This window comes from Channa argus, chromosome 10 (genome assembly GCF_033026475.1).
Source record: "Channa argus isolate prfri chromosome 10, Channa argus male v1.0, whole genome shotgun sequence".
Lineage (NCBI taxonomy): Eukaryota > Metazoa > Chordata > Actinopteri > Anabantiformes > Channidae > Channa > Channa argus.
The window spans coordinates 7,028,741-7,051,201 of record NC_090206.1 but is presented as its reverse complement, the minus strand read 5'-3'; the positions used below and the strand labels follow the sequence as shown (position 1 = coordinate 7,051,201).

General features: G+C 40.1%; 3 protein-coding genes across 4 annotated transcripts; all 3 read left to right on the top strand.

Annotated features, from left to right (window-relative positions):
- On the top strand, positions 1 to 11,019 carry ube2d2 (ubiquitin-conjugating enzyme E2D 2 (UBC4/5 homolog, yeast)). 2 transcript variants are annotated; one of them, XM_067518771.1, is made up of 7 exons: positions 11 to 271; positions 1,932 to 1,995; positions 5,534 to 5,565; positions 5,800 to 5,877; positions 6,043 to 6,148; positions 6,496 to 6,589; positions 9,713 to 11,019. In XM_067518771.1, the coding sequence occupies exons 1-7, from the start codon at positions 248 to 250 to the stop codon at positions 9,756 to 9,758; spliced, it is 444 nt and encodes a 147-aa protein (XP_067374872.1). In that variant the 5' UTR covers positions 11 to 247; the 3' UTR covers positions 9,759 to 11,019. The 2 variants fall into 2 exon arrangements, with proteins under 2 accessions (XP_067374871.1, XP_067374872.1); XM_067518770.1 differs by having other exon boundaries at positions 1 to 271; positions 5,800 to 6,148.
- A 3,130-nt stretch (positions 11,020 to 14,149) lies between these two features.
- zgc:110843 (uncharacterized protein LOC541492 homolog) lies at positions 14,150 to 18,074 on the top strand. Its single transcript, XM_067519283.1, has 3 exons — positions 14,150 to 14,310; positions 16,397 to 16,599; positions 17,230 to 18,074. The coding sequence occupies exons 1-3, from the start codon at positions 14,259 to 14,261 to the stop codon at positions 17,317 to 17,319; spliced, it is 345 nt and encodes a 114-aa protein (XP_067375384.1). The 5' UTR covers positions 14,150 to 14,258; the 3' UTR covers positions 17,320 to 18,074.
- An 881-nt stretch (positions 18,075 to 18,955) lies between these two features.
- LOC137134414 (CXXC-type zinc finger protein 5-like) lies at positions 18,956 to 22,052 on the top strand. Its single transcript, XM_067519214.1, has 2 exons — positions 18,956 to 19,586; positions 20,436 to 22,052. The coding sequence occupies exon 2, from the start codon at positions 20,638 to 20,640 to the stop codon at positions 21,529 to 21,531; it is 894 nt and encodes a 297-aa protein (XP_067375315.1). The 5' UTR covers positions 18,956 to 19,586; positions 20,436 to 20,637; the 3' UTR covers positions 21,532 to 22,052.
- Positions 22,053 to 22,461: the final 409 nt, after the last annotated feature.

Sequence of the window (22,461 nt, the reverse complement as noted above, 5' to 3'; positions counted from 1 at the left end):
TGGGAGAGCAGCACAGGCCGCAGTGATTTGGTAGCCGCTGCAGTAGGAGGAAGGACCGCGGTTCTACCCCTTCTATCTTTCAGTTTCGCCTAGAAATTCTTTCGGTGGTTCCTTGTTTTGAAGATCTATAAATTGAGTGTACAGTGACGGTGTTCTATGAAATCTACGCTCTAATATTACCTACGGATAGTGATTTCAATCGCCATTTTAATCGCACGTTTTCCCTGACAGAAGCGCTAGCACAACAATGGCTCTGAAAAGAATTCACAAGGTAAGGAAGTGAACGACGAGGCCCGGGATCTCGCAGTTTCGCTAGGGATTTAGTCCCAAGGTTGCCTATTTTTTATGCTTGTACGGCGCGTTAAATGTACATTGAATAATGAATTATTGGACTCAGTAACTCCGGCTAGGTTTAATTGCCAGCTAACGGTCTCTGAATAGCGAGTGACGACAGTGAGAGCAGCAATGCGCCGCTTTTCTGTGTTTCCCCCAGTGCTGCTACAAACGGGCCAACTCAACGTAGACTTACAAGTAACCGTGAGATTAGCTGCTCTTGGTTATGTCACTAGCTATCAATGTATGTAACACTAGGTCAAATTAAATGTTTAAGTCAATTGTGACAGCTAGTAGGTAATAATACAAGTGGTGTTTTAGCTGTTTCGGGCTAAAATCATCTGCCCTGGTGGTTGGCTAACTCGCTGAAGCTAAAAGGGATTCCAGATCGAGCTAGCCAACTATTTTAAGGCTAGCATGATATCTTCACAGCAAAGCAACGATAGTTTACATTTCTACATCTTTTATACTATACATCCTGTTCTTAGCAGGCCCCTACAGTACTAGATAGTACTATTATTTATTACTCTGTCTTAAGATTGCTTAACTCGCTCCTTGATTTGACAGACAAGTTATCCCGCTAGCGTTAACGTTAACCTAGCTTCACTTAAGAGTTCACTAGCGATTACCTTTAATGTTTTGCTATTTATGTCTTCTTTGTTGTTAACTTTGTAAAAATAAAAATAGTATGTATGGTTTTAATTGTAATGTAAGAGCCCAGAGATAATGCTGGATATAACATAAGCTAACGTTGTCGTACCGTGTCTATTCCGAATTTCATATTTTACTGGTTTCGTAATGCAGGACTTGTATGTATCTTAGGTGGTCGTGACTGAATAGACGTGTAATTGTTTGTAGTTGACTTTTGTTTTTGTTTGAATACGACAAACTAGCAGTGAATAGGGAACGTTGAATGATAATATTAGCAGTTTGCCGTTGTGGTTCAAACAGGCCCCACGCGTTGTTCGCCTTTGATGTCATGTTGCTGACAGCAGCCGAGCGGCAGGTCGCTATTATAACTTATGATTTGTGTGATCGAGCTAGCTAAACGTGCATTTTCTTATTGTTGGCAGTTACGTTAGATCCCCTTATAACGTATGTGATCAGCCACCATAACATGTCTCTCACTCGACATCCTGTACGGTTGTCGAACCTGAGCAGCTAGCATTGCGCTAAGCTAACATTTGCAGCACAATGTTTCACAGGGATACCCACAACTAGCCTGCAAGCAATTACCAGCTTGTTTTGGTTATAGTAAACATGTGCCGTCGTATCGTGGTCTCTCTTTGGCTCTCGTGCGCTAACGATACTCGTTGTACCTGGAGAAATCCTATTACATAATAGTCACTCCAATAATCAGAGCTCATGGTGCTACAGTAGTGTGTCAGAAGGAAATGTTTTTCGAATATTATCGCTTTGATTCTTGGAAGCAGTTGCAGTGGTACTTACCTTGTCTAGACGTAACATATTTACAAACAGTGATGACTCGTGCTGGGCCCGTAAAGTGGCATTTTAAAAACAGTATTGGTTAAAGTCTAAGGTATTATTTTTTGAAGTATTTGTAATACCCTAATGAAGCAATTTGTGATTTGTCTCAGGAGTTGAACGACTTGGCACGGGACCCACCAGCCCAGTGTTCTGCAGGACCAGTAGGAGATGACAGTAAGTTCACCTCTAAACAAATGCTGTCCTGGTACCATTGGCTCAAAATTAAATTATAGGAAAAAACAAAATTACTGTATTAGATATTCTTGATATTATAAATATTTGTAGGTCAAAATACTCCTTAATGACACTGAAGGAATGGCGTTTATTATTGTTTTTTTTTTTTAGGACTATGTAGATTTAACCCTGAAGTTGAAAACTAAATATGAACTGTCTTCAGATCAAGAAAAATAAATCAGTGAAAGTGAAGAGGACAGAGAATTTTACTAGCAAGCAAGTTTTCCAGGAAATACCTGGATATCTGCCTAGAATTTTAGTTTTGCTTTTGTTTTGAGGGCATGTTTAAATTCTCTGTTAACTAATATTATATTCACTGATTAATACATTTCTTTTTCATTCATTTTGGAGTTAGTTTTTTATTCTTTAGCGATTGAAACAAATGTAAAATAGCATTTAAAACTTTTATCACAATTAATAAAACTGAATCAAATACATAATTTCCATGTGTTGTGATTAAAAACAATGATGGAAAGTTTTAACACTCAATTGTAACTCATTAGTTAACAACTTCTATTACCACATTATAGAAATACATTTTTATATAAGGTAATGACATAATTTGTCAGTGCTTCAAATAGTTTTGTTGTTCTATTATTTCTCTAGCTATTACGCATCTTTGTCAATCTCCACAAATAAATCACTCTGTTTAGATTCTCAAAACCTTCCCATGTTTCCAGCTAACTGACCTGGCTTTTTTTTTTTTGTCTTTGTTCTACTCGATCAGTAGGTAATGAGTGAATTCTTCCTCCTAACATTTAAAGTTTACATGTTATAAATGCATTTTTAAAAACTAGTTGTCTGTTGTGCAGCAAAATCATTTTGGATAAACAATGTGCAACAGAAGCTAGCGCTTATGTGAGAGCCTGAATCCGTCTTCTTCACTCGACTCAGCTGTCCTTTAATATAGCTTTACTTTTCTCTTTACACTTCTCTATACTCTGTACAGCCCATCACGTCACTATAGGTATCAAACCACAATAAACAAGAATGCTACAAATTGTATCATTCAGCGCTAATCATTGCACTTCTCTAATTGGTCAGTAGAGCAAGCCTCGCTCAAAATGCATTCAGAAGCAAATGTCTCTTAACCATTCTACTCACTCTTCTGTGTTTCTGGGTCATGGAAGACTTCCACTGCACTTCTCCACATTAGGATAAGTGTTTCTGTGAAAAATATGTAAATAATGTTGGGCACTCTAGCCTTAAGCAGCCTTATAGCAAGTAATTAATTAATGGGGCAAAAATGAATATTTTTTTATTGTTTTAGTATGATTGAGTAACAGTGGGTTTTTGGAAATTGTTTTTAGTGATGTTGTAAATTTGCCACACTAGTTGTGTTTTGGGATTGACACAATATCACATAAATAGCCTTAACGCAGTTTATTACACTAGCCTATAACCTTTGAGACACTTGTGATGAGTTTTGTTGGGACTCTTGTCAGAGAGGCGACGGCCACATATTCTGGTGTTGACGTTGATTGCATTTTATTATATTTTAAATTCTGCCAATTTTACCTTTCCCATGTCTCGTTTTTTTCGATACTGTACACCAAGGACATAATCAGTGGTGCTGTGTCAAGCTCCAAGAGTTTTGTTGTAGATGTCAGCATAGTTATTCTTAACAGGACTTCAAAAGCCCTTAGGCTAAGCATAAACATGCAGCAAGACTTGTACATTTTATTAATAAAGTAAAGCACCGATTTCTGTTTAGCGGAGGTAATTTTATTTTTTAATCGTTTTCATTTATTTTCTTTAGTTAAACCAATAATTAGCCATTTACATATCAGCAGTAGAGTTTGCTGAGCCTAAATGTACTTGTTTATTAGGTATTCTGTTGTTTAATAGCTAGATAGATTTCAAATTTACATTAGCAGATATTTGTAAGGCTGTTGTGCTGCTTCAGCTCCAAGCACTAAGCACAAATGAGCTTATGCTTATGCTGATATTTACTGGTATTTTCTTTAAATAATTATAAACTCTTCACTTTAAGTAACCTAAATATCAACCCTTTCATTGACTGTGTTCCCTGTCTGCACTGAGAACCAGGTTTTCTCTATCTGAAGAATTGGCAAAATAGTATCAAAGGCACAAATGTGTTAGACTTGATATATTCACTTCCTCAACTGTGGTGAAATGGATGGAATTGATGCATTCAAAAAATTTTGAAATGGAGTTATATGTACGGGAACTGTCATGTGAATCATACACAGTGTTGCCTAGTTTTGTTGCAATTGTTTGTGCACAGTAATTGTTGATGAGTTAATCTTATCCCAATATTACTAAAACATTGGTGAGTTGTTTTTTTTTTGTAACACATATCATTAGAATTCCTGTTATTTCAAATCAAAGCTCTTTGTAATTGGTAGTGTTGAATTGATCAGTTGATCTAATTGAATCTAGCCACTGAAAGAACCTTTTACTCAATGTGTTGTGTCATAGCAAAGACCAGTTTCTTTAACTTTTATTAACTAGCATTTAGTCTATAAGTCAATACAGTGACTTTAAGTAGCTCTTCATCATAATGCGGTGCACAAAAACATGTATACGTACTGTTTAAAAAAAATCAGCTTTGTTTGCATACTGGTAATTTATAAAGGATGATAAACTTACCTTACTGATGATCAGTAATGCTGCAATTGTCAGTGAAGGGTCGACTTGGTGCTTATCACGACTGTGACATCTGGTTTCCACTCACACTGTTATCCGATTTGAGGTTCATACATATTTATGGGTCATCAGGGTGACTCAAGTTGAAGTAAGCAAGAAATTTGTTAAACATTAGAGAAAATTCATAATTCTTGCTGTGTGTTTATTTGGTGCCTGCCTTTATGAAAAGGTTAAACATATAAAAATCTGGATCTGGGCTAGAGCTGTTATTTAATTTAGGTAATTTCTCCTTTTTCTTTGGTCTAGTAACCCATTCATAAATTCTTCACTGTGTACAAAGTGATTTTTATAATATATTTTTTTCTAATTATTTTCTTAAGCAAAACATAACATTGCCAAAAAACGAATTTTAACGTGTGTAAAGTAAATTAACACTGCTCCACAGCTGCCTCTAACCTGATTGGCACCTTTTGACAATATAACAGCATCATGGGAAAACTCAGTACCACCACTGTTGCTGTCACTTCCTGTCATCAAACAAGCCACTCCGCCGTAAACACAATGTTTCTTGTAAAACAATTTCTGTGGTTGAGTCTTCAGTGTGACCTATGTAATCAGTCCTAAACAGGATGCTTCAATGTAGACACGTTTTGAAAATGCTAAGAAATCCAAATTCTTCTGGTTTATGTTCTCGAAGCTGTCTTTATTATAGTTTTTATCTTAAGTTGCACTTTCATTTAAGACCTTGTTGCTCATCTGTATAAATAAACATGCAGACTTTATGTGGCCTTTTCTTTTCTTTTCCCCATAATATTTGTCTGGCTTACGTTTTTCTGTGTCTTAACCATTTTCTGTCTTTTTCTTTCAGTGTTTCACTGGCAAGCCACAATAATGGGACCTGTAAGTATTCAGTCGGCTTCAGCTTTAATCGTACTGATTTGTTTTTGCTGAGAAAATTTATGAGCACATATGTAGGTTTTCTGTTACTTTTTATTCGTCAAGAAAATTCAACTTAAAGGAAATCAACAATTTAATAAAATTGACCTTTTTTTTTTTTTATTTTTTATATGCATGCATTTGTCTCTGTAATGTAGACACGAATGAGATGAATGGGTTTCTCCTATCTCATATTAGAATGACAGTCCTTACCAGAGCGGGGTTTTCTTCTTGACCATACACTTCCCCACAGACTACCCCTTCAAACCGCCAAAGGTAAGCGAGACACAGACACAAACGGAGAAAATTAAACAGAATAACACCGAGGCACATGCGGATTGCCTACAAAAACATGCTACAGCTTTACATCATCCCATTTCCTGTTCCTCTAATCTTACCCCCCACCCCCCCACCCCCCCACATTTTTCTGTCTGTCTTCAGGTTGCATTTACCACAAGAATCTACCACCCAAATATCAACAGCAACGGCAGCATTTGTCTTGACATCCTGCGATCACAGTGGTCTCCGGCTCTCACCATCTCCAAAGGTAGGCTGTCTTTGAGCAGCCTTCAGACTCCGACGTGCACAGCGGCACCTATAGCGACAGATAAATGACAGATACTGCTGCGTTTTTCAACAGCATGTCAGGAATGGAAGGAACAAGGAAAACGTGTTGGTTTCCCTTTTAAATAAAATGCTACCTCTTCATGATGTATTGAACTGGTGCACTCTGTAAAAGTCAGCCCTTTGCTTCAGTTTTTTTAAATTTGGTAAAAGCTTACTACTAGACATGTTTATATGTATAATAATATTGCTCCTCATGAATGGCTTTTTTATCTAACTTTGTATTGCGTGCTGATTGATAACTTTTGACCTGTGCCTTGTCTGTTCCAGTCCTCCTGTCCATCTGCTCTCTGCTGTGTGACCCAAACCCGGATGACCCATTAGTACCTGAGATTGCCCGCATCTACAAGACTGACAGGGAAAAGTAAGCTTCTTGTTTTGTGCATCGCTTGAATGTATTGGATTTGTTTCAGAACCTTGAGACAAAGTGCGTGAAGCTGTGCAAAGCCAGGTTTGGAAAGTAGCTGTTGAATAGCTACAGATTATTAGTAGTTTTAAAATCTTAGTTCTGCTATAGTTCCGAACGTGAAGCCTAAGTCATGTGAAGTGGCTTTTAAAGTTATTATTAAATATTTTTTCAAATATACTAATAACTAATTGCTCAATTTAGAAGAGGCTTTAAGAGAATCTTACAATGTCAAAAACATTTTTCGTTATGTCCGACATTTATTATAATGATACTTCATTATTTCCACATTGTGACATCTCGTTTAGAAATTAGCATTTCACATCAGTACTCTACCTTGCGTAACCCTAATGACATATTTAAAATGTTGGCATGTAACATGCTTAAAAAACACACAGCCCTAAAGCCATAGTGCGGCTTTGCAAAGGCTTAAAAAAGGAAAATGCCTCAAATCAAAGCACTCAGCTGGTGTTTTCCATGCAGTATTAAAAAGCAAGTTGCCAGGATGCACACACCACTGTTTACATCACTACAGAAACCTAATTGTCAGACAACTCATGGTGTCCTGTATTTACAGTGTGTATACATACACACTGTTAAAGAGTAACTTTTAAATGTATAATTTTTTTTGTCCTATGACATGAACAGATATTGGTGAAATTCTAATTAGTATTAGATATTAAGACAACTTCTCTAAATTCAGTATTGCACACTTGCAAGCTTTATAAAGAGTCAGAGTGGGACTGGCTGCTATTTTGTTTTTGCCCATATCTGTTTAGGAACAGCACAGTGCTACCAGTTAAGCTACTGATTGTCCAGCAGAGTATTTCCTGGAAGCTACCAGACCTGCACGATTTGAGGAAAATCTGTCATGTGGGATAACATTGTTCAATATTGAGATGATGCTATAACTTCCTATAATAATGAAATATTAAAGTGTGTCTACTACTCTAACAGCCCCAATGTCTCTGTTTTTATAGGTACACTGCTAACAGAGACCCAAAATAATTCCAGATAGCTGTAATACATTTGTTTTTTAAAGGTGCTGACATTGATCTGCTGCTGATGTTTAAAAAGAAAGAAAGATTGTTGTGGTCAAAATAATTCAACCCCCATTAACAAATTAGATGCACTGGCAAAATTCACAAACTTCCAAAGTGAATACAAAATGCGACTTTAATACAACTGCAGTCTTAAAATGATCCATCCATTACCTCTTACTGCTTATCCTGTTATGAATTGCTGGGGGGCTAAAGCCTGTCCCAGCTGTCACAGGGTGGAAGGCAGGGTACACTCATACTTGCATTTACAACAGGCAATTTGGGGGAGACCGTTGGAGGACACTTATTCATTCATTCAGTCAGCCAGGGATGCGGACCCCCAACCTTTTAGCTGTGAGGCGGCAGCGCTATCCACTCCACCACCCTGCTGCTTCCTCTCAACATGATTCAACTACTCCTCAGTTCTGAAGATGCTCTAAACTTGATGCATGCCTGCTTTCGGCAGCATTTCGAAGGAATCTAAGCCCAGCTCTGCGACTCCTTGTTACTATAGTGGATATTATCTCTGCCGGTCGTGCAGAGGACCGGGGTTCCATTCCCACAGAGAGTATGTCCTGCTTTATCTTCCGTGGCCTGGTGACTTTGAGAACATCAGGCTGGGATGTGGAAAGAACAAATCCCAGCCTACATTCCAGGTGTGTCATTGATCAAGACACCCAGTGTCTAGCTCCCACTGCTCCCCTCAGGGAGACTCATTTCATTTTTACATGTATGTGTAACGTGTATATACTTGATAACAATAACACAGCTGCTCCTTTTTTCCACTTGTGGGCAACAGCCTCAATTTTATATTCTTGGTTATCTTTGTTGCAACCACCTTTTTCAAATCCCACCAGAGATTTTATATGGAGTTCAAGAAGTCAGGTGAATGTGACTCACTCTTAAATCATCTAGTACCTGTTTGTGCAACCAAGCCTTGGACGACTTCGATGTATGGTTGAGATCGTGGTCCTGTTGGAAATGATGCTCAGGCTTCAGCTTCTTCACAGATGGCCTCACATTTTCTCCTAGGAGCTCCTGAAACTTGAATGAATCCATCTTGCCAGACACTGCAGGTTTACAGCGCCAAAGTAAGCAAAGCAGCCCCAGAGCCCTCAGAACCTGCAGGTTTCACTGTAGACAGGGTGTTTGTTTTCATTCTTCGTCATTCTGACATACCTCTGATCTATAGCCTGGCTTTTCTTATGCTTTGGGTCTCTAGTAGTAGAATACTCTGTTTGAGTTCTGGCTTGGAAACCTTCAGTGTTTAGTATATGTGCCTTACTGTGCAAACTGAAACCTCAGTGCCTGTTGCCACCAAGTCTTGCTGCAGGTCTTTTGCAGTCACTCGAAGGTTTTTCTCCACGTGCCTCTTCAATCTAGTTGCATCCCTTGGTAGCTTCCCTTTTTCTTTTTTTTTTTTTGTCAGGTCCAGATAGTGTAGCCCCTCGTACGTTAACTTTGAACTTGTGAACTGCGCTTCCAATGGTTCCTTTAGGAACATCTATGAAATTCTTTTCACTTACCCACATTTTTAACATGCAGTCAAGCATGACCCTGAGCAAAGCCCTATCCATTTCAGGTATTGGAGGAGTTCAATCTCAAACATACCTTGTGCAACCAAAGAAGCCTTTGAAAAGCTGTGTCAGGTTTGCTTGAGACAAAACCAGATTTACAATTGTGTCCTCTGATTAGAGATTCTGTTCAGGCGGTTCAATAACTGCAGTAGTCATTAAAAGTGGAATTTTGTCATATCACAATTTAGACATTTCTTTGAAAGCGTTTTATTGTACTTTTTAAATTGTAATGATAAAAATACAATTTATCAGCACTAGAAACTGCTGCAGTGAAAACTGGAAACAAAAAAATAACCAATGTAACATTACATTGCAGAATGGTGACCATTTTACAGCTTTGCTAATTTTGTTTTTGTTTTTTTGTTTTCTTTGTGGAAAATGTTACAAAAATCCTATTATTTTGCTCTTTACCAGGCCAAAAACTAACAAGTCCTTCTTTTATTTCTCTTTCTGCTTGTTCACAGGTACAACAAAATAGCTCGGGAATGGACACAAAAGTATGCAATGTAGTGTTGGGGTAGAATCATGGCCAACCACCTCTACAACGTAAGGTTAGGGGAGTTCAGATGTAAAGAGAAAACAAACAAAAAAAAAACATACAAACAAATGAAAAATTTAAAACAAGATCCTGTTGGTTTCCATTGGAGTGCTTTATTTGAGCCACGCCTCCCCTTCACCAGAGTACCTGTAAAACTCGCTCTTGACCCCCCCCCCCCCCCCCCCCCCCCCCAAATGTCTCTTTCTCTCTCTCTCTCTCTCCCCTCATGCCTCTCAGCCCACCTGCCCACCTTCCAGTGTACATATTGTTAACTTGCTATGGTAACATCCTTCCCCCCCCAACTTGTTTTTCAGCTCCTCCCTCCTTAGTGACCTCTGACCCTGTCCTCTGACTTCTGTGACGCATTACATTTTGTCACCATGCAGGTCGGAAACCTAGTTTTCCTTCACAACTGCATCCTCATCCAACCTCCCTCCGTGGACGTTAATCACTAAAACCATTCCTTTAAATATCTGTTAAACTTTGAGGGGACCTTCTTTTCCTTCATTTCCCCCTTTTGTTTTTGTTTTTTTTTAAGGGGGGGCAATAAGATAGAGGGATTTTTACACTTCACCCTTTCTTGTTTTGTTGTCCTTTAATAATTCCCATTTTCAGAGGTCACAATTCAAGAAAGCAGTTTTCACACATTAATTGAAGAGCACTCTGTATTTTATACAATAAATACTTAAAGAAATCATTGCAGGCTATGTATAATTGGGGGGGAAATGCACATGGCCTATTTTGGATTTCTGTTTGATTCTGTGAAAGGACTTTTAATTTATCCCTGCTACCAACCCCCCCCCCACACCAAACCTCCTTACCCATAATGACCCTTTTGTACACACATAAAAACACAACTTCACGCACAACTGTAACACCCCCTCCCCCCCTCACGTGACCCCACCACCACCACCACCACCACCACTACCACCACATTTTCTTTATTCACAAAGTGGAGGTTCTGGACCAGGTATTTAAGCAATTTATTTTTCTTAGTTTAACCTGTGTTTTTATTCCCCACCCCCATAACCCTTTAGGTTGCTTTTTTCTTTTGTTTTCTTCTTTTTTGTTTTTTGCTATTGTTAAATTAGAGGCTAACATCTTAAATGGCAATGGAACTAGCTTGGGCTCTGAGTGCGAGGAGAACCCACTCTTCTTGCACAAAACCTCTGTATATTGAATTACCTGAGAGGCTCGTTGAGCTTTGTGTGTTGATTAAACTGTGTAATAAAACCCACGACTCTTGTGTTGACTCATTCTCAGACTCTTTTAAAAAGGATGTTCAGAGGCAGGAAAGAAACATCCAAAGCCAGGTATTTATAATCTAGTTCTACAGATAGTTGAGATGTTCAATAGCTTCTTCCATTAACACGTGGTAAAAGTGATATTTGAGAGTTACATTGGTACTAATACATTCTCTAAAGAAAATGGGGAACCATGTGATTTTAAGGAACATTTTACTTGTACTTTTTAAATTGTTCACATTTAAATATTGTATTTCTATCCATTTTCTTATGTGGCTCCCCTGTTCAGGGTCGCAGTGGGCTGGTATTGTATGTGTTTGGGAAATATACTTTATAAATATAATGGTACAACTGAAACTCATATTTGCTTAAGTTTATTCAAGCACAAATATTAAAGAAAAATTCTGTCACTAATACACTATTAGATTGTCATGTATTGAGGTGTAACAAGCATTTTACAGTAGTGAAGTAAAATGTAGATTGTGGAGGGATTTTTTTAAATATGATGGCAAATAACCACCTGTTATGTCAGTGAAGACATGGTTAAGGTGGGAGGTGGGAACAGGGTGGAGGCATCAAGATGTAATAATTACGACCCTAAGAATGGGGTCGTTAGGTGTGCCCCTCTTGGTGGATGTGTGAAGTGGCAGTTGTGCCTGAGGCCTCTTTTGTTGAGAGGATTCTCCATGTAAATGGCTTTACTTACTCCCCTCTCAAACCATCTGTCTCCTCTGTCCAAAACAACTACATTGTCATTCTCAAACAAGTGTCCTTTGTCCCTTCAGGTGATGGACTTAATCTCGCATTAAATGTTCGTAATCGTCGCCCTGCACACATTACTGTAAACACAAGCTGGGTGTATGATTGAAGAATCTTTATTCAACAGCGGCAATTATTCCCATTACACTTTATATAATTAGATTTTTCTCGACACGAAAGATTAGACGAACATCATTTTAACACGTAAAGGCGCTGATTCCGGGAAATGGTGAGCAGCCAGGGGAAATTACGTGGTGAGGAGGAAAAGTAGCTGCATTCTTCTGTGTTCACTCAGAAGTTTGGCTAAAAGTGTTTTTTATCCTCACACGAGGTTTGAGCTCATATTTGTGTTCATATGTGTCTTGACGTTTCATCACCTTGAAATGACTCTCAGTGCAAACGCTGCTGTAGGATGTATGAAGATGTGCTGTTACTACAGGAAAAGTGTAGAGGAGAATTTAATCATATCGCCCAAAGTGGCTCAACTAATTATTTATGCGACCACTCTCCTCAACCTCCGTATTTCCGGGGACAGGAAGATGAAAATCGGCTTCTATGGTAACATGTAAATTGTGTCCAGGTTGTGGTGAAACTTTTTCCACTGTGACAAACACACACACAAAGCCTCTTAACACACTTGTTATGACAGTTTATGAAGGCGCAGCCCACCAGAGATTACACTAATTGATATTATACTAATATTAAACTAAAAGTAAAGTGTTACATTAGTTTCCAAAAGCTGGAAGTATGAAATGTTTGGCATTTGTATAATGAACTGTTATAATAAAAGCCACTTCATTTTTTGCCGATCCACTAACTGATTCAGGTTTAATTATTAATATTATTGTTGGGTAGTTTGATTTATTAGCGCCCTATTTTATAAGCCTTTTAATAGGTTTTGGTTACAACGTAGTGCAGGTAAAACTGTATTTAAGTACAGTAAGTTTAAGTCTTCAGTTATCTTCCACCACAACGTCGTATATAATGCGTGTCTCTTGGATATGAAGCGTAATATTTGATATTGTTCTTGGACACGTTGCCTTCATATACAGCACTCTTTGTAATGTAGCTCAAAGTAACTAAAGTACGAGGAATGTCTGTTTATGGTGATAGGAGCATTGTGAGTTACTAATAAATTACTTATTCAAATTAATAGATTTATGGATATAGTGAGAGAGGATATGAAGTTAGTTGGTGTGAGTGAAGAGGATGCAGAGGACAGAGTTAGATGGAGGCACATGATTCGCTGTGGCGACCCCTGAAAGGGAACAGCCGAAAGGAAAAGAAGAAGAAGTTATTAAAATTAATCATGAACTGTTTGTTTTATTAATTATAACATTCACTTTCTTAAAGCATGAGTAGGAAAAGGGGGCTCACCAAAGCTCATAGACATCAAGATTGTTCTCTTCCTGTGGGAGTCTTTATGACTGTAATACTAAACCAAATACCGGTCAGTTAGTTCGGGTATTTTAACAAAACCAAAAGCATTTTTCACCTTTGCTTTGAACATCTTTAAAGCCCAGAAGCAGCCAAAGTGCATCAAAGGCGATTATGTGACGTCATTGATGTTTAAAAATCCTATAAAAGATATTTAAAAAGCTGTGATGCCTCTGAACGTTGTGAATACAGAACGGTGTTCGTAGCTGAAAGTATCCCTCACGTTAAGTCTTACTCTGATGGTATTACCCATATCTTGCCTTGGAAAAAAAAGTCTGGACAAATATATTTGAACTGTTAAATAAGAGAAATCTCTTATAAATTACTTTATACATACTGTCGAGTCAAAACGTATCTTTCCCTAATGTTTAAAAAGAACATTGACACCAACTGCTCTTTCTGTAATTCCTGTCCTGAGAAAATTCTACATTTATTTTAGACCTGTAATTATAATTTTGTCCGATGTCCTTACTTTCGTTAAAATCTAAATTCTAAATGATTTTTTGAATCGTTAATAACAAGGAAGAGGAGAGTTACAATCGTTTTCTGATAATTTTTATCTTTATATTTGCTAAATTATATATTGACAAATGTTTTTATTGTGTCTTAATATGTCTTTATTGTTCTCAGAAATATTGTTTTCAGGAATTACATAAGATATTTTGAAAGCATACAGTTTTGAAAGCAACAATAAGGCTTTAAAGTTACTAAGGCTCTGCGAGTGTTATAGGAAATACGTCTTTAATTTTATTTATTATTAATATTGTTAATAATTTTTGTTCCCTATTGCTCTTGTTGCTCTGTTTCAAGTAAACACACAACCCACGCGACACTAAAGCGAATGCGGAAGTACGCTGGAAGTTGGTGGTGAAACCTCTTGCTTTAGCGATTTTTTTGGCCCTTCGTGCTCCGTCCTCATTGGTTGGTGCAGGGTGACGCAGCGGTTTTTGTAACAACCGGAGTTCAGAGCAGATTCACTGTTGACCTTGCAGTTGAGCGCTGAGCAGAAATTAAACAGCGTGCACAGAAAACATGTCAGCCCCAACGCACGCACTGTCCTCCACGGGATTCAGAGTAACAAAAGGTAAAGTATTAAAGCTACAAATGTTAGCATTGCATTCATGTAATGCTCAACGGAAATGTCTGCGACCTGACGTTATCCAACATAACAGGGAAGTTGTGTCTAGGAAACAGAATGAGACTTTGTAAGTCAACGCTTGACTATTTATTTTTAGTTTAGCAAATAGAGGCAATATACTAATGGAAGAGTAGATAATATATATTTAGGTTTTGAAATCGGTTACTTAGTTGCTGCAATGTCGCAACTCTTACGTCGCTGGCTAGAAGCCATTTAGCTAACTTAGATAAGTGGCTAGTTAGCCGAGCCAGAGACAGCCACAGGTTGTATTTCCAGCTTTTACAAGGTCACTCATAGCTTCGGATCATCGGCTCAAACCATTCTTGGTCCCACCATATAGTTGTAGTAGGTTTTGCTGTATGTATCATAGCATCTAATGCTCCAGCAAGCAGCTAATCACTCAATCTAAACTGCTCTTGTCTCAGGACTCTACACCATATGATGCGCAGCAGAACTAGATAATCCTCCTGCTAGTTTCATAAACCATAGCTTGGTAAAAATGAATACCAAGTTACCTGTATTTTCTGTTTGACAGGCTCTGCTTGTAAAAACCCTCCCTTAGTCCGAAAGTATAGTCCTGCCCTTTCAAATAAAAAAACAAAAACATTTTAAATAATTGAACACTTTGACTGTTCAGCTAGTGAGGAGTGGCAATACCATTCAGTTTGTTCCTATATAATTAAACTACACAGCAGTTCATATGATGAACATGTACAGTTGTGATCTATATGAAAGCATATAGATTCATCATGGAAATAATTTGTCTCTTTTTTTATTTACTTTTTTTTTTTTTTGCCAAGGCACAATTGTACATAGATACACCTTTTTAATAAATGACATACCCTAAGAATTTGGTGCACAAACATTTGGTTTCTCACATTAAATTTTGTATAAATGGAGTCCAAAAATGTTCACCCACTCAGATTATTATTTAGGGGGCGTTCAAGTTTCTAATGTGTCTTTTAATTTGCCAAGACCTCTGAACTCCCTGTTAGTGATAATGAATGACTTCAGCTGGTGGCTCCTCTTTGACGAACACACAATGTACTGGCTGATGTACTGTACTAAGTACAAAGAGCTCAGTGCCGATCCGCGAAAGAAGGGTGTCTTTCTCAGATCATCACTTTGTACAAACAATTGGACATAAAAGCAAGTTATTGGGAGGTGCAGCCACCTCAGAGTCTGGAAGCAGACCTAAACTGTCTCACTGAGTTGAGAAGATATAGGTTCAGATGCTCAAGAACAACCTAGTAAGCATCATGGGACAGGGCTGCCATGAGCTGTAAGCTGCTGGAGTGTGTGAAGTTTTATATTTTAATGGACATAAAAGCTTCCAGCCAAGATTAAAAACTTTAAAATGGACACATTTGAATCTCACGTAAAGGTTTTTGGTAACAACATGGACAAAGGATAACCTGGAGGACAGGTTTTATGGTCAGACAAGACAAAGATTGTGTTGTTTGGCCAGCATTCTACCCCAGTACACTGTACCTGCTGTTAGCAAGGTGGCAGTAATATACTCATGTTGCCAGTGGAGCTGATCGACTGCAGAGTGGATAGAATAAAGGAAGTTAACTTGTTGTTCTTCAGCATATAATCAAACTAGGAGCTGATTTATACATGAACACACTTGAGTGTTCACTCAAGACAATGACTTCAAACACATCAATGCTGCTTGTAGAATGGATACAATAGATTTTTGGAATGAACTTCCCAAAGTCCTGACCTCAACCTAATAGAAGATATGTGCTTTTACATCAGCTATGTGCCACACAACCAACAAAATTAATTAACCTCTACCAATCGTGCCTCAGCAAAAAGTGTTCAAAGAAATAATGCAAAACCCAGTGTTGCCATGATATTTATTCAGCTTTTGTTGTCAGTGTCAGTTTTTTTTTTTTCCCCCACCTTCGCCAACATTTCATAGAACAACAAGAAACATAAGCTTTCATGTCTCTACCAGGAGACGAGACAGGTGTTCCTTTCTGTATTTGTATGCTCACCGTGTCTGTCTTTCTCTCTTTCTCCACAGAGCATTTGGTTGTGGCTGTGCCGGTGGCAGTGATTGCAGCTGCTGGCGGTTTCCTAGTCAGCCATTACCTGAACAGGCGGTGCTGTAAAAAGGGCCAGGTGAACTCATGCATCCACAAAGACAGTCCCAAAGTAGTCCACAGCTTTGACATGGAAGACATTGGCTCGAAGGCTGTCTACTGCCGCTGCTGGAAGTCAAAGAAGGTCAGGAGTTAGTTCAGAGCCACGATAAAGTACTTGGTGTTACTTAACTTTTTAAACGAGTAAATCATCTGATTAAAAGTTAAAATGTGCTTTTCTTTCTCCAGTTTAATGTCCTAAAGCAGTTTGTCAGGTCAGACATTTAACTATGCTGCACTTCTGGCCAAGTCCCACTCAGTGATGTCAGAGCTGTTGGTTGGTTGCACATGATGATCTCTGTCTTTGAACTTTGACTGGCATGTGGCCAATAAGGCAACATGCATTAAGGGTTTCCCTCCACAGAACCGTTCAAACCATAACAGAGAAAAATCTGAAAACTGTTACTGACCTCTGGCTTCAGTACACATCTGAATGAAACTGAGTGGGATTTCAATTTAAAAATGATAGTCCTTAAACTGAAATAGACCTGAGTGGTACTTCAAGTCTGCAAACGGGCAGGAATCCACAGTTTGCCAAATACACACCGAATAAAGAAAATTAAAGTTCTTGGTGTTCAGCATGTGAACAGCAGTAAAGTTCATAGTTCTCCCACAAATTTGAGCAAATTAAAACAGTTTTGTTTCAAATCGTATGGCTTACCCTTGATAAGACACTCATTTATTTATTTTTTTGGTGTTTAACATCTCCTTGCAGTTCCCTTACTGCGACGGGGCTCACACCAAACACAATGAGGAAACCGGAGACAACGTGGGACCACTGATCATCAAAAAGAAAGATCCCTAAAGCTACCAATCACAGATCTTTGCCTTCTCATGTTATCTCATGCTGCTGCCCAGAGTTTGTCCAATCGTTCTTCTTCATCTTTAAGTGTCACACTGATGGTTACCGTAGGAAACTTTACCTTTTTTTGCGCAAAATAAAAGCTGAAAAAGTGCTTAAAAAAATGAGTTTTGATTTTAGACATATTACACTGTTTTGCATTAACTGACATTGCTTTGAAATCAAAGGTCATTTTGGAATTGATAAGGAAGGGAAATTTGACAACAGTGCAGTTTGCCATGACGGTATTATGACCACATGTATGAATTTTCATGTACTCCCAAGAGATTGATCAAAAAGACTCATTAGACCTGACATAAGTCAAACACTCAACAGTCCCCTTCCTTCTCAACTCCTCTAGATCTGGAGCAGTTGCTTAAAACTTGATGAACTGACGCCCATTTGTCTCAGATCAGTGTTTTTCATATCTGAACAGCTCAGGCCTTATGTAAAATGTAGTCGTCAGAGTCTAAACACACAACCTATATGAATGTTATGTTACAATGTTGACACAAAACGCTGCTTGTTCCGACGATAATCCCAAGTCTCGAACTGTTTAAACACTATTTACTGTAAGCATTGCGTTTAATCTGCACATTGTTAAACTGCATATAAATGTAATTTTACTAGATTATCATCTTTGTTTTCTGCTGGCTGTGGTGTTTTAGACTTGATTCACTGTTCTGTATGTTGTGAATAAAAGTTGTTGAGTGATCTGATTTTGGAAGTCTCTCTTATCTATGGTGGGAGGCAGTTCTTGCTGCAGGGCCAGGGGCCAAACTCTGCAATTGTTTGTTTTTACACACAGGATCAAATGCACTCCACCTAATCACTTCACCTTTTAGCAGAGTGGAAGGACCATGTGTTTATCGATTAAAAGTGGACAGGGATAATGCACACACAGCCCCAGTGGGGTGACTGCAGTGGGATCAGGAGTGTGTGAGTAAGAGGAAAAAGTGTGTGTGTGTGTGTGACAGGCCTCTGCTGGAGGTGAGGAGGGGGCCGCTGTGCTGCAGTGTCCACCAGTACCAGTGGCCATTTTAAGACGTGGCAGTATTTGTGGTGACCACTAGAAGACGCTGTGTTTGCACGAATACTCCAGGCCAGACAGTGTACGCGAGTACGGTGGGCCCCTGCTCCCATAGTGACATGCGCACGCGCACACACACACACACACACACACACACACACACACACACACACACACACACCACTCGCACGAGGTATCTGGCTGCGTGCCAGATGCAACGGAGGACTCTCATAAGAGGTGGAGTGGACTCAGCCGTCCCTATGTGAGGAGTCACCTTTAGCAGGCAGGAGAGGGACACGTAGGTAATCCCTGCTACACATACACTGCCGAGCGCTGATTGGCTAAACTTCTTCTACGTGAGGATTTCCGGTGAACTGTTTTATTGTGTAATTAGTTTAATTGTTATTTTTCGTTTTTGTTGTAAGAGATGGCAGCGTTATGGTGACACGGTGTAACACCGTGACATACAGAGTTTAGAGGCTACTATTATCATTATTATTATTATTATTATTATTATTATTATTATATATTGACTAAATACATCTGCGTTAGCCATGTGACCGTTGTGAACCAAATTGTGAAAAAAACTGTGTTTATTCCTAAATCTAACTTTTTGTGTTTCTTTTGCTGACCATGCGAACCTATGTCGTAACAGTGTATTGTCCATGTTATAAGCTACAAGTAAATCCAGGACGCACCGCCACGAAAATGACTATTTTCTCACGCGCCTGTTGTTCCAGATAAACAACATCTCCTGAAACATGCACATTTCCACTTGAAATCAATGACATCACCACTAATTTGCTACTGTATACTAAACACAGTAATTGTGCATAGTTGTTAATTAACGGAATTATTGTGGGTTACGGTGATTGACAGGCGCCTTAAACATTATTTATTGATAGGAAGTTTAAACCCTTTATTGTTGTGATCGTCTTACTGAGACGTTCAGCTGTCCGTGCACCAGGAGTACTTCCTGTGGATATTACGGGGTCGCTCTGACCACGGTGTCGACTGCAGAGTCCACTTCACATTTTGAGCGACGCCCCCGAATTCCGTGCAGAGTGTTTGCAGACCCTCCGGGACGGAGAGGTGGAGGAGGAATCGGCAGCTCCGCTGTCCATATACACTACAATCAGCACGCCATTAGTTCATGACTTCATCGTATATTTGACAGGAGAGTTTGGACCGTATTTAAAAGGTAAGAGGGGACTTTGGGGCAATACTTCCTGTTGATTTTCGCTGTTTTTGTTTGTCGCCTTTTCCTGCGCACCGCGCCGTGTCGCAGCGACCGCTCGGACTGTGGTCAGCTCGCCGTGGCGTCGGCCGAGCACCGTCTTCTTTAGGTAACCGTAATTACGGTGAAATAATCGATCGGCTCGCCTCGTCGATCCCACCATATGGATTACACACGTGTCCCGTGACAACATATATAACCCGTGTTTAATCACAGGGGTAGGTTTTTTTTTTCCATGTGTGGACACGGGATATAGCCTGGTCTTTTTTTTTTTATCCACAGCAACCGCATCGTTGCGCACCTCGCTCCTCGTCGTCGATACCAGACAAAAGACACCCTGTTTTTGACGGTCCACTATTTAGTGTTTCTGTGTGGAGCTTATGCTTTGGCTGGCACACATAACAGCAGTCGTCAAAATGTATTTGAAAAGCGCGCTCCACATTTGACCTGCGCATATGCGCATATCTTTGCATATTGTTGTCGCTCTGTTATTGATTGCATTGATATACCGTGAAATTCTTAAAGGGATACTGCCTCCTGTATGCGGAAATCAGTTGCAAGGCATGTACTCAGTGTGATACACAGGCCTGTTCGTCTCTATTCAAGCTGTTGTATTTCAAAACCTCTATATAATTATGTTATATTGTCTTTAAATACAGATTGTCTCCACTCTGATTGTCTGCCACTGCGTGCTGTGGCTCTGCTTGAGAATTTTCTTCCAGTCTCATCTCCCCTGTTTACTCTCTTCTTGTATTTGTCTCGCCAACATTTCTATTCTTAACCTTCCTCTTTTGATCCCCTATTCATTTCTAGCTCTCCAGGACTCTGAGGCTGCTGCAGAGAATGGGAATAGGGACACAGGCCAAGGCTTGCCATTTTGGCTGAAGTAACAGCAGGACGGTTGTCAACCCCGCATCAGCTTCAACCCTCTTCTCCCTCACATCTCCTCCCACACACACACACACACACACACACACATACACACAAAGACAGACTCTCCTATACAGCCACTGCTATGTCCACTGCCGTAGACATCGCTGGCCCTTCTTCCCCAGATCAGGCCCACAGCAGTGCTAAAATCCCCAATGAGCCACTGAGACCCAGCCTTAAGCGCTCCAACCACCCCTATAGCCTCTCCCATTACATCTCCACCCCTTCCCCTGCCATGGATGTAAAAGGCCTGATTCAACCCTCCCCAGCTCAGCAACGGGCCGCCCAGCCTGGGCACGCTAAGCCTCGTCGTGCACCCTCCTGGCCCGACATGTGGGAGTCGCCCAGCGGGCTCCACCTGGCCCACGCCGCAGAGCTGCTGATGCGTGCTGGGCTTCTGGCTTTGACCCCTGCCACCACAGAGCAGGCCGGCCTTGGTGCACAGAGCAGCCAGCCGGCTAAAAGGGAGGCTGCAGAGGCAAAGGGTGTGAAAGGAGATGGGGAGGGAGGTGGATCAGGGCCTGAGGAGGAGGAAGAGGACTCCTCTGGGTGTGGAACTGATTTCCAACCTTTCCTGGGAGCCTGGTTTCCCTTCAGTCCGGCTTTATTCCCTCTGGCAGGCTTCCAGATGGGGGGAGGCCACTGGAGGACCACGGCTATGGGCACAGAGGGCATCGAGGGGCTGGTGGCAGAAGGCTACTCTCCCGGTTCTCTGGGTGGGGGCAGCGGAGGGCGGAGAAAAAGGAAGAGGTGCGGGGAGTGCGTGCCTTGTCGGCGTCAGACGAACTGCGAACAGTGCAGCAGCTGCCGCAATCGCAAGAGGGGACACCAGATCTGTAAATACAGGAAGTGCGAGGAGCTGAAGAGGAAGCCCGGAGGCCACGGGTTTGACAGCAGAGTGTCTGGGTTTGATCTAAGGGGCTCCGACTTTACTTTGGGTCTGGCACAGGAGAGGAGCAACGGAGCATTGGATGGATAGTAATTCTTGCGGTGGCAGCATTTATTAGAGGATCCTGGTTGGATCATTGTTGAGGAGCTGCAGTTTAACAAAAACACACAGGACACCATGTTAACACACTCAGACTGTGGTTCAAAGATCTTTAGTCCTTGTGTTTAGCGAGGGGCTGCAGCTCAGTTTAAGAATGTCCACACTCGTTCCCATCCTTTCTTTTGACAATCAGTGAAATGGAGAGGAGACAAAGAAGGATACCAATGTGTGTCAAAATTTAGATGACAACAAAAATGCTGTAAATAGACTGTAAATATCTGGAAAACATTATGTCTTTTTTTACATCCCTTTCCTGTTTGGATGTATTGTGTTTCAACATAAAAAAGGAGCCAAATGTTTTGTTTCTCTTGGGGAGTTTTGATTCTGTTGTTCTGACGTCACTGCATCAGTAAGAAATGAATGAGTTCAGCTTAGGCTAAATTATTTCATGTGCAACTTGTACTGTATAGCTCTGTTTGCCCTTTTGAAATAAAATAAAATGGCCATGTGCACTTGTCTAGAGGCTGGGTTTGTACTACATGTGCATGTATGTTCCTTTTTAATTGGATGTATGTTGTGTCGTGTTTCTGCTCGTATACAAGCACACAAGTGTGTCTGTGTGTGTGGAAGGGTTGTGTGGATTATGAATCACCTAATGGTGTGGCTGAGAGCCTTATCGCAACCCCACAGAAACACACACACAAACACACCTACACACTGCCTTGGCAAGTCTGGTGCATGCACTCGAACACACCTAACCTGACATGCACACATAATCACAAGCGCTCTCTCTCCTCTGTTCACACACTGACGCAATTTCCCTTTTTATTTACAAGTATAGATCATATACAGACACTCTCACATTATGAGTCAAACACACAGCCAGCTGGACCAAGGCTACAGGGTGGGTTTTTGCTTGTT